Consider the following 12868-nt stretch of genomic DNA (forward strand, 5'->3'; position numbering starts at 1 on the left):
ATTTATTTTTATATCCTTAAAGTTTTCCACTTTTATTCAGGCCACAGAGGGCTTAGCAATTAGCCCACTATTATTACAGCAATGCAAGGATCTCTCAGAATATCAAGGATCATTTCCCAGATGTTGTAGGCATCACAGTATATAACCATAAACTTACAAAGCTCTATCTTAAAAGTAACGTCACTCCTTCATCCTAACTACTTGGATTTGTAAGACTGCTTTAGAACCTTTTCTTGTAATCCTCAGAAAGTACCGAATTTTCAGTTTACTTTTCTATGCAACTCTGGTTTTGTATCTGTTTCTTTCAGTGATAACTTTGTCATTTAATTTAAGTCGCTTTCTGGTGGCCATTCTCTTGATGTCTTTATTGACAGTAACTGTATCTCCTTTCAGGCACCATTTTGGTGGGCTAAACAAGCTAAGCACTTTTAGATGACTTTCATAAAACAGGTTTTGCACTTGCTTAATAGAAGAGCCTCTGCTCTATTTCAGTTTGAGTGCCTCTAGCGAGAACAGCAGCGCAGGAAGGCAGCAAGCATTCAAAGACATTTGTACTTCTCTGTCTTAGAATCACATTGATCTGCACCATACTGCCATCTGGTACTGCTCACAGGCATCTTTGATCAGTTAGTATATCTAGGTCTTCTTTCTCAATAATTTACAGCTAATAGCTTTTTTCACTAGTCCCCAGGTGAATAACCTTACAATTAAGAGGATTTGTTGCTATACCTTTCCTTTCACTCCAGGTGTCAATGATCCCCCAGTTTTTCAACGTTTGGATCTTCTCGTGTTTTGATAGCACCTATCAGTTTCATCCATCAACAAATTACTTCATTTTTGTTGATATGGATAATTAAAATGCTAATCCAGGTTGGTCCTAACAAATAATCCTTGAGAAATTACAGTGGAGATCTTCTCTAGCTGTATATTCTGCCTTGCAATACAATTTCCCATTTAGCTAAGTCCTTAGCCACATTCTAATCCCTTTATAATCACTTTATTCAGCTTCTCTAATTTCCCATGTGACAGAATATCAGACATATTACTACAGTTCCAAAAGATGAGAGCTAATGTATTTTCTTTGTCTAGAACAAACTGATATCTTTTCCAAGAAAATCATGCTCTTAGTCTGGGATGACCTGCTTTTTAGACTCATTTTCTACCTACCTATATCTTTCTAATTACTACCTCCATTTTCAACTTCACTGTTTACTACTGCAATTCCAGATATGTAAGAATTTTGGGGGTGTTCTTGTATAGTAATTATAAATACAAAATTAGTTAAATAAATAATCCTGCATGATTTTACTCACTTGTTCCACCACCAGGACTGGTTAGAACTAGTGAAGGATGCGGTGCTTCCATGCTTTTATGAAGTGTAGCCACAGCAATAATTTTCCTTTTATGTATGCATAGTTTGGTGACATCTTCGTCCGCTTTAACATCTTCAGCAGTTCTCTGCTTCACAGCAGCTCCAGGATCAAAATTAAAGACCTGAGAGTAAAAATTCCAACATTTAAAATAACGATTATAGCCAGCAGGCTCCCCAAATATACCTAAACCAAAAATTTTTTTACATGAAATTAAATTTTTCTCTGTTCCTTAGAGCAGCTAGATAGGTCCTACATTGTCCAGGAGATACCTTTACAGCATGTTTTGAAATAAACAAAGAGCAAATATAATAAGCAAACAGAGCCATAGAAGTCGTCATTTAGCAAAAGAGAATTTTAACACCCCCCAGTATAAAGGGGAGGAAGGGAAAAAGAACTATGGGTGGTTGAGATGGCTTTGTGTTTAGAAAGAAAAGAAGAGTTACAATTTGCATGCAGATGATAAAATTGTGTTTTTCAGGGTGTTATAGTGATTCAACACTTCTTGGAAATATTATGAAAATTACATTTAAAAGTAGCTGTTGTAACTACATACACTTATGTTTACTCTAAAATACATAGGATCAACCCGACCCTAGCAGCTAGTTAGGAGTCTTCCATAAACCAACTCCTGCTGAAGCTATCATGTACGAGCCTCACACATCAACACAGTGCTGTTGATGGTAGGTTGCCAGTTTAACAGGAAAATGTTCAACCACCATAAAGACCGGGTCAGATCTTTTCCATGCGCGGAGAAGGCAGAAAGGAGATTTATTTAATGGTTTGCATTCTATGGTCAATCTCTGGGCATATAGCACTTCTCTCATTTTATATAGATGATGAGAACAGAAATTAAGTCATTAGCTGACAGAGCAGAAATTCATAATCCAAACAGCACAGAAATCCAGAATTATGATTTCTTTACCTTGGGAAGAACAAGAGGACATTCTAGGCCACACTTGCATGTTCCATCAGTCAGCAAGTAAGTCTTCACCTGCTCCAAGCAGGATAATAAAGACCCACTGGGACTGCAAAGAAACAAAAAAGAAAAATTCAAGCAATTTGATAGATCAGGACTTCTATCAACCATTCTAACAGCTCACATAGACAGGGTTTGACATAAGGCACCTAAGATTTCATATTTAGTTTCACAGTACTTCCTGCTTTTAGTCAAGAACTGAGATGACACGCATCAAAACCAGTAAAAAATAATTAAGATTTTAAAAGACGATTTTACTACAGAAACACAAACGTGGCAAGTGCAAAGGAAATAATTGAGATTATTGGTATTTACTATTCACATTACAGTCCTGCTTGAAAGCTTTAACTACTGCCTAACGACACTAAGATGATTTTTCTCCAGCTTCTCTCCCATAAAGTGCAACCCACAGGCAGACTGCAGTCCCCACGGACCTCCTCCTTTTCCATCCCATCCCTGCAGTTCCGTGGAGGCATGACAGTCACCTGTAGTCTCTAGGACTGTGACCTGATTTAACAGGAAAACATCACAAACGTGTTTCAAGAAGTGTGAGAAAACCCAAAGAGAAAAGGAGGAACAGTAACACAGCTGTTGTGGCTGGGTCTGTTAGGTGCACGAACGATTTGGTTTATTCAGCAAAAATTCTGACCCTCTCAGTGAAAGTGAGCGTTCCACCGAGAAGCCAGTCTGGAGAGTCTCTGATAAACGGCCCTCGGATTTCTCTAACTCCCACCAGAAAATCATTATCTCCATATCCAAAAATAGGACACTGGAAATTCTGTTACGGCAAAATCACTAATTCATAAGGTGAAAAAAGTTCTCATGTCACAAGCCTCTAACTTCCACACGGTCCTTTATTACATCTAAACTGTTTATCAGGGAACGAATACAGTAATTTGTGAGGACTGGCTCAAACCCTGCTTCTTAATGGCAGCTGTGAAAAGCCCTTATTTTAACCAAAACAACTTGAGTGGAATAGTTTGGGACATGGAAACAGCCAAGAGTCAAAATTCCAAACGCTGATGAACTTTTGTACTTCAAACCTCATGTATAAACACCTAATTATGCACTGCAAGGCCTAAGCCAGCTATAAAGCAACATCTGCAAGTGACATTTAGAGTTATGGTAACACTTTAAGTAAGCAACTCATTTGCCAGCCCTGCTCTGAAACGGTCACTTTAGGGAGAATCATTTAGGTCGAATATGCGTAACAGGTACATTCTGAAGATAAAAGCAATCTAAAAATAGTGGTGGAGATGTGGAGAAAAGTGATGTATAGGCCTGAGGGCCAAGCCTTCACACCCCGAGTACGCACACAGGGGCAGCTGCTCGCCCCGGCGAGGTTCACAGCTGGATAGGTAAGAGCTTCCCGCAGGAGAACACAGGCTGCTGTTTCCTCCGTACTACCCCACCCATGTGCAACATCGCTAAAGGGAAGTTCTGTGATGCTTAAAAAGCTCATTTTAAACGGCACCTCTGGGATTATGCTCTGGAGTTAGGATGCCGCTTTATTGGTTAAAAAAAGAGAAGAACACAAGTCCCATTTTGCAGCAAGAACTAAGATCCTGTAAAATTTTGCCCATCGGTGCTCCCCTGGCCTGGACCAGAGGAGTTTTCCTGCCGTCCTCAGAGGGAGATCGCACAGCAGCTCAGCTCAGCACCGCACACAAAGCGTAAGGAGAGCATCGCCTTCGGGAGGAAACACCACCGTTCAGCCACTGGCGTGCAGCAGCTGAACCATTCCAGATGCTACGGCCACTGGTTACTTCCGAGTAACACTATACCATTAGAACTCATTCTTTTTCTGTTTCTAGAAGAAAGCAGTTTTTAATAATGTTCCTTTGTGCACAGTTCTCTCAGTTTATTCCATTAATGAGTATTTACAAACAGTAACCTGAAGAAGAGATCCAGGTACCAGCAGCACTGTTTTACTAAGAAATCACTCAGCCCCATGCTTTCACCAGGTAATAAAAAACTAATTAATGGATTTTATTCAGAGCACCTGTTGACAGTTGATGGAACAGCATGTATGCTTTATAAGGAAGCACAAATAGAACAAGTCCTTATTCAGCTGGAATCATCCATACCAGTTAAATCACGTCAAAGCTTAATACATATACTAATTTTTCCTTGGATAGCTTTTGGGTCAGTATTGTTTGGCCTCTCCTTCTCTCAGTAAATGCTGTGAATATTTTCAGGGTGGGTGCTCGTTCAGAAGGGCCGTGCAGCTAATCCAGAGAGGCTGGGGAAACTCAGCCCTTGAAGATGCAGCTGGTGAGACCAACAGCTGACCCGACCGACTGCTGCTCACACGGCACATCAAGCAGGAGGCTGGATTAGAGGACTTCATCCTCTAATCAACCCATCCTCATCCTCTACCCAACACTTCCTACTCCATGTCTTTCATCGAATAAGAACACGGACGACATCAAGTGCATCCTCTAGCCTTCCATTAAGTAGGCTGGCTTACAGAAGGCTACCAGCAGACCAACCACTGGATTAAGGAGGGGTAAAAACAAAACAGCATGGACAAAACTTACAGAGAGGGCAGAAATAATACCAGCTTCCCCACGCTGAAAAAGACAACTGGTAGACTTGATTAACAGAGTCAAGTCAACTAGAAAAAAAAAGCAGTGTTTTGCATAAAGCAATTCAGGACAGAAATATTATCAAAGTCCTCCTGAACAAAGAGAACATACATAAAAAAATGACTGAAGAGTAAATAATTGTCAGATACCAAAATTTAGTAGTTTATGAACGTGTAAGACATGCTCTCGAAGAAGCAGCACAATCTTCATGGCCTGCTTCTTACAGCTGTACAAAATAAAATTCAAAAACAGGTAGGATCATTAGGTAGGTATATAAAAACACCAAGGAATTTTATGTCTTAATGCCTGCACATAGGGATGACAGAGGGAAAACAAAACGAACCCAAACAAAACCAAACACAAACCAAACAACTGCTTTTTTCTCATTGATTTTTTAGAAAAGGCAGAGGCTCAGTAAATTATAGCTATAATGAGAAATACAAGGGGAAGGCAATTTATCTTTGACATGCGTATCACTGACACGGACTTAGTTTGATTCTGCTAATTGCGAATATAAACAAGAAATCCTGGAATGCATTTGATCTTTTACGGTGGTTTAGTGTAAGACTGGAGTATGCTGTGACTCATTAAAGAATTTTGTATTGTTAATATATAAAAAGTTGCATAGAAGTGGTTATTTTAATCACAGAATAGTGGAATAAGATGAAGCAAGTAACAGATTGATAGTCATTTAGATTCACGTAATGTAAACCTGATGTACCTACATTTTGTTAAAGCTAACTTTGGTCTTTTTCCAATAACATTTAATTTGTAGTATGTTTATCTGAACACACTCATTTAATAGTAATTTCAATACATTTTTTGTGACTGTTCCAGGATGAAGCAAAAAAAAATATCTAATAAGCTAACAGAATAAACAAAATACCCAAAACTTTGGTTTTAGGCTTGCATTCCTGTTTTTTCTACACCAGAAATGGAAGGAATCTACAGAAGTCAGTCAGTTGGTTCTGCGATGAACACAGAACCTTCACAGGGTATATAGAGATGTTTTCTACAGCTACTCGCTAGTTACCCCACTTAACTTCCTTTCAAAAGAGAGTAAGTAAACCAGAAAAGTATACTGGAGGTCTGGAACTAAAATGCAGAAAAGGCCACGGAGAAGAGTTACTGAATGTCAGGATAAAATTGTGTGCTGCTGCATGAACTGAGCTGAAGGCTTGCTGCTGACAGAAGAAAGTCCCAGTCTATCTTACCTGCCACGAATTATTTGCATGCCTGGTCGCTGCTTGGCACTTGACCAGCAAAGGTTCTTATAAAAAGCCAGTGCTGGTACAAGGAAAAGGCAATGAGAGAGATTTCTCATCATCTTAGGTGTGACATAACGAATCCTCTGGCTAGTTTCATTGTAAAAGGTTTGAATAATAAAGGCATTAAGTAAGGTTAAATCTGCTACTGCTCAGCTTTAAAATCCACATGACAATAATAAGTAATAAAGAACTATTCATGCCTAAAGCAAAATGTATATTAAGGATATCATATTTTCAAGACCAAGCAATATTAGATTTGTAATGACAGAGTATGTGTTATGGGCATGCAAATGGCACAGCTCAAGTGGACTCCACTAATATCATCAGAAAGAAAAGTCTAGCTCTTCCAAAAGAACAAGCCCCTGAAATCTTTGAGTACAGAAGACTAGCCAAGTCACTAATTTACCACATGTTGTGGCAAAACTGCAATGAAAACAATGACAGTAATCACTTGAGATAACCTTACCTGATATAGAGCACTCCACTTTGGTCCACCCGTCGCTGCCAACCAACGGGAACTTGCACTGCTGGTGGCCCGCCATCCGTGTCCCCTCCGTCACACTCCTTTCCACCATTCATTTTTCTGTTTCTGTTTATGAGTCTTCAAAGATATCAACAGTAAGATGATATCCTTTTACTACATGTCATCATGGCCTCCCAAAGAAGGCCATTCAGTACACCTTTCCCCAAATTGTACAAAGTGCATTGGGAGGCTCCAGCTCAGTTTGAAACCAGGTCCTTAAAAGTGGCCATTTTTGTTAATGAGTCAGTTTCCCATTATAATCCACATTAAATATGCAATGTTTAACTCCTTATATATTCATAAGGACGAACTATATAGATAAAAATTAGTGCTTCCAACTTGGGAAAATCATAATTCACCAATCCTTTGTTACCTGTCAGAAAGGAGAATGGGGAAAAGGAGAATTTCTAGTTCAACAGCATGGCTCCAAGCTTGATGACTAAGATAACTTGTATTTTGTGAAAGCTCGTCTCATTTTTATAAATATGAGTCAGATCTAATACCTCCAGGTATTATACCCTTTATATGCCACATTCTTTTTGTTTTCTTTTTATCTTCCGTTCATTATCCAAGTTCTCTTCTTGAGTTTCTTTCATGACTCCCTGGCTCCAATAAAACAGCCTGAAAAATACAGATATAGAAAACACATGAGCCATTCGCTGAAGTCTTTCAGCCCAGCTCAGTAACTCATGAAGATGTATACAGCTGCATCCATTTAAAGAGCTTAGAATCAAAATTTTAAATGTCAATGAAACCATCAAAATAAGGCATACAGTAAAAATACAATCCTGCTAGCAGACTCTATTTATATGCGAATGCAACTGAACTACATCTTAAATGCCAAGACAGTGCAACTGTTATTAAATAGTTAATGTACAGTTTGAATGAATTAAGGGATAGATCTCTTAACTGAGTAGTTTCACATATGCTTCTATTCAAAATTATCAACAGATGACTAGCTCGATTAATGCCCTTTGAAAATTGTTTATAAAACCGAATGCATTTAATGTGAAGGAAGCTGCATTAACGTTGATAATATCAATAAAAATGGAAAAATGTTACATTTAGTCTAGATGAAAATAATAATTTCTTTAAAAAACTTGTATAATAAAGATAGAAAAGTCAGCATCTAGGGATTTGTTAACTTTAGTATCAGAATCTTCAGGTTTTTCTGCACTGCTCTCAGCTTACCTATGAAAATATTTGAGTACCATACGTAATGATTTCCCCCCGTATTATTCTGCTGTATGAGCAAATCTTCATTAAGGTGGTTCAGGATTACACAAACTATGTTATCCTACCAAACAGTTTTTCAAATAGACCAGATGTGACTTAACTCTCAAGACTGGAAGTTTTATCAAGGTAGACATACACAGAATTTTCAATTTAAATAGAAAATGTCATAAAAACCATGTCTACAACTCAAAAAATAAAATGGCATTGATGACTACTGTAGTAACGACGTTAATGAGTTTTATTTGGGATTGTACATCAATTCTCCCCTCTTCCTACTACTAATGTTATGCTGTTATTTAAAAACATAGTAAATGTTACTATAGACCTGATGGATTTTAGTAAGAAAAATTTTCTGAGATAGAAGTGGAGCATTAAGACTGAGGATTCTAAAAAATTTCTGCAACAACAGTACCAACAACGTGCTACGTCAACATGTAACAGCAGCTCCTTCCTTCCAGACCACTAGAAGAAGGCTCCAGAGACATAAATATGGTCCTTGAAAACATTCTGCTAAGTACACTTAACACAGTACATGCACTTCAGATGTGCTACTTACAAATGCAACTTTCAGAAGGCGACATAAAAAAGAAAGACATTTTCAAAACTGAGGTGGAGTAGGAAGGAGTCAGCTGCACATAACCCCCTGGCTAAGGGGCTGAAATCTAAAGACAGACTGCAATTTGCTGCAGGACCGAGCGTTCCTGCATAGCCCAGCACCGTTTTCCAGAGACCTGTTTCAACTTTCCTTTGGTCTGGAGCACCCTAACTGTCTGAAACTGAGGCGAGGATGGGAAGAACACATGATTAAAGGTTTACAGAGGTAAGATCCGATTAACAGCCTGGAGTTGGAAAGACGGCACATTTTTTCCAGGTTATATTTCCTAAGATGCCCAATGGACGCAGGGCGTTCTGCCCCCTGCAAGCACTGGGCAAATCCCCGCAGCTCTTCCGCAGCAGCGGAGCTCCCCACGGATGGGGCACAGGCGAGCAGGTACAAGGTAGGGAAGGACAGAGCGAAGGGCGCACAAACCACCTTGCTCTCTCTCACAGGAGAGCAATACATCCTTTGATCTTCAGACCTGGTCAACAGAAACGGGATTCGGGAAGCCCCCGGCAAGAGTTCAAGCGTCTTGAGTCCTGTCAGGTTTTCGGTTTAGAAGTTCTTCTTTGGCTACCTGATTGGTTTTATCCTGAATAAGGAAGTAACAGAGGATGTTTCACCACAAACATGGCAGAATTTAAGTTTCAGCACTATTGCTGAATGGTGCATTGGCAATCCTAGCACAGGTCCTGTGTAAGGCTAAAATAGGTAAATAACCTCCCTGTGTTTTTATTGAGAATTAACTTTCTATAATACAGTAAAATCCAAGTCAGAAAATACCTATGTAAAATACTGGAAGCACATACTGCAGAGAGGGTTGCTAATCTCTTAGCCCACTCTTACTGTGGCTCACGTCGCTATTTAGGGCAATTACATCGGATCCATTACGAGAAAATAATAGCCATCAATTCCTTTTTTGCACAAGCAGCAAAAGACACTTTGAAGTAACCTTATATTACTCCTGGTTCTGCAACGCCCTGCATCAGCTAACATCCCATTCTATCACCGCTGTAATACTTCTCATCATCTAATCACATACCCCTTTTTCTGTACTGCATGTAGCTTGAAATCGTACCAAAAGAATTCACATTACTGCCTCTTCTGTGGAAAATATTTGAATGTTTTGACTCAGTACAGTGGACTGAAATAAAATGGCTGCTTCAATCATATGCCTTCAGTCAAAGCCTGTTATTTGTATGGCTTTTTCCTGAGACTAAAAAACTGTAAACTAACACACAGACCCGAGTGATGTACAACAAAAAAAACGAATCATAGCATAGGTGTGATTATCCATTTTCCCCCAGGTACAAAAATTCTCCAAACACCACACTCGCCCTAAGCAGAAAACGGCAAACAGAGCTATTTGCATCGTCAAGGTTTGACCTTTTATCAGGTAATTTACCACGTGCACGCCCAAGCCGCGCTCGGTGAGGACCCACTGACGCGGCTGTGTGCAATGAATGACAGAAAGGAAGTCGAAGGCTCTCTGGAAGCTTCTCAGAAGCACGCAGCTGACCAGTAACGAGGCAGGTTTTATGCATTTGTATGAAAACACTTGCAGAAGTGCGATTACTTCACAATTCTGAATGGATTTCCACAAACCACTGGCGATGAAATATCAAGTACGTATTGTAACCACTGCATCTTTCTATTAGGTATAGACAGCAAAAGTAAGAGATTGCCACTGATGCCTTGGTAGAGAATTCCTTCACTAACCCTCATATGTTACTTTATTTAACTGCATATAATGAAAGAAAAGTTAAGCATAGCACAGATTTCTGCCAAATGAGTTAATCCCATCTCTCCACATCTGATTTAACAGACACCCTTCGCATTTTCCTGACAGCTGGTTATCAGCCAAAGGAAATGGAGCTAGGGAAGATGGCAGCGAAAAAGAGGATGAGAGTCACTCAAAATAGTCTGGGTCTGGCTCTTGCTCACCCTACCACTGGCTCAGGTTGCTCATTTTACACCGTGAGGCAGCCTAGACAAGGAGCTGCAGTGTGAGAGGACGGCCGTAGGGCAGTGGCACTGCTCGACAGGGCTGGGCAAACCACGGTCACTGAAAACAGACAGTTTAATCCCGGTAGGGATCAGCATGGCTGGGAATGCTCTGACAAACAGAGCATCCCTTTGCCTACTCACACCTTTCCATTTCTTACCAGGCTGGTCTTCCACCTCAGCTGCAGAAAACCAGTCTCCTTCGAGGTACCATTTTCCTTCTCACTGTCAAAGTGTTCCAGCCGAAGTACTTTGGATTGGTTTAGAAAGTATTTGGACTTTGGAGCAGATCCCAAGTATTTTGGACACTGGATTCTATCCAAAGGGCTGATTTTCATCAACCCATGTAATAAATACCTCTTCTCTGTAATCTCGTAACAACTCCAGACAACTCATGTTATCTCACCACAAGGAGCACAACTTTCCACATCTAAATCAATTACTCCTTTTTTTCTGTGCGCCAAGACATGCCTTTCAGATTTGTTTTGCAGTCCGCTTTCATTACAATATGCTTAAAAATATTTTGTTGGAGAACTATGTAAAATGACACCAAATTGTTTCCCCACTCCAGCCCCCTAAGCCCCTTCCCCCATGAAAAATTTCCCCTTAATTTTCATGCACAAAAAGTATATTTTCAGTTTTTAATGCAACTGTCCCACTTTTTAGCATGTTGAGTTTTAACAAGCCTCTTTGCACACTCAGCTGAAAATGTTTAACAATTTTTTAGTCAAGTGGTGAAATAGAAAACTTAGTACAATGTGAAGGAAACTTAAATTAGATACTAATAGCCTGGATTCAGATCTATCACATATGATATGAATACCAATATAACATTTCCTTTATTAATAAGTGGATGTAAAACCAGTAAATCAAATTTTGACAGTCTAATATTGCAAAAAATGCTCCATAACTTTTTTCTTAAATGACCCTTTAAGCAAGCTTAACAATTCCATGTATTACAGAGAAAGGCTATTTAGAGGTCCCTGACAAATGACTACCTCTAAGACGCCCAAACCGAGTGCTTGCTCATGGGGTGACGACAGGTTTGGGGTATAAAGTTTTGCAAACACTTGGAATATCCACAAAACATACTGCTTATAAATACAAGCAGCAAACTCATTTCCTAGGCTTTCCTTTTTATCCGTCTGTAGAAAAACCTACAAAATGCATTCAGAAGTGGCAATGCCTCACATCACAGTCTTGGGGCTTTAGAACTAACAGGAATTTTTAACTTCTTAAAAAGCATTGTTTTCAAACTATGCAGAGTTAAAATGAGGCTTTATTTAGTTATCATTTGCTAATTACTAATCTGTTTAAGTCTACCAAAGGCATTAGGATTCTCCTGTGTCATTTAATTAGGTACAAATGTTTCATTGCTTTTTGAGAATGTTTTTACATTTTGAAAAGCAGCTTTCTCTTGGCTAATTAGAATTTAATACTTTATGAAGCCCTATTTTTTGTGTGAGTGACTCAACAAACAAATGTGCCTTACGTATAAAGGAAACCTCTCTTCCTTCACTCTTACCTTTTTGTATCGGTGTGTAGGTCTATAACACTGCAGTATACATGAAATATTCTGGCCTCTGACTCGAGAAAGGTACCTTCATCTTACTCACAAATAGAGTTCCATTGCAGCAACCAGAAAATCGTTCTGCACAGAATGACTTAATTGAAATGATACGTTTTAAATTGCCCTGGTGCTCAATCTGTTGATGCCATCCAACCACCTTTGGTAGAACAGTATTTGAGCTTTAAGGACAGCTTTATTACGTACTGCAACAAGGCTTATGTAATCCTAGCTTATACTAGTGCTGAGGCTGTAAATTTTTTTAGGTTTGGAAGACCCCAATTTAACCACTCTAGAACATGACAGCTAGTTGGATGGATTCCCTCATAAATAGCAAATATCTTCCAAAGCCCAGGCCACTGCACTTGCCTCTGCATCCCCAGTCAACGAGCTTTACCAGACTTGCTGATCTGCACGTGGATGCACACAGCCCTGCCAGATTTGCTTCCTTACGCTGCCAGAGTAGATGATCAAAGCAGTCCCTTCAGGCCTACTTACCTAGGAATCTACAGGAATAAAACCATTTTCTGCTGTATCATGGATAGGGGAAGGGTTCTCATGGAGAAAGCGTGACGTATGCTCATGGTTCTAGCTGATCATTAACAGCACATGACATGAACCTTTTTCTTCAGAGGATTTTGGACCAGCACACTGCTAACTAACCAGAAGCTGTAGCCCTTGCACAGAGAGATACCCTTGCTGCCTGGGCTCAGAGTGAAGGGAAAATGGCAAGTC

At 39.5% G+C, this 12868-nt stretch overlaps 1 protein-coding gene across 12 annotated transcripts in view; it reads right to left on the minus strand.

Moving 5' to 3' along the window:
- The window catches only part of MBD5 (methyl-CpG binding domain protein 5), a 135144-nt gene that overhangs the window by 36323 nt on the left and 85953 nt on the right, over window positions 1–12868 (minus strand). For 9 of the 12 annotated variants that reach the window (XM_083842685.1, XM_083842683.1, XM_083842684.1 and 6 more), the window contains 3 exons: window positions 6672–7349; window positions 2296–2398; window positions 1314–1494 (listed from right to left, as the gene is read on the minus strand). In XM_083842685.1, coding sequence (XP_083698811.1) covers window positions 1314–1494; window positions 2296–2398; window positions 6672–6784 — 397 coding nt within the window. In that variant the 5' untranslated portion in view covers window positions 6785–7349. The remainder of the gene's footprint in view (window positions 1–1313; window positions 1495–2295; window positions 2399–6671; window positions 7350–12868) is intronic. The other 3 variants (XM_083842691.1, XM_083842692.1, XM_083842689.1) reach the window with 2 other exon arrangements.

This window comes from Anser anser, assembly GCF_964211835.1.
Source record: "Anser anser genome assembly, chromosome: 6".
Lineage (NCBI taxonomy): Eukaryota > Metazoa > Chordata > Aves > Anseriformes > Anatidae > Anser > Anser anser.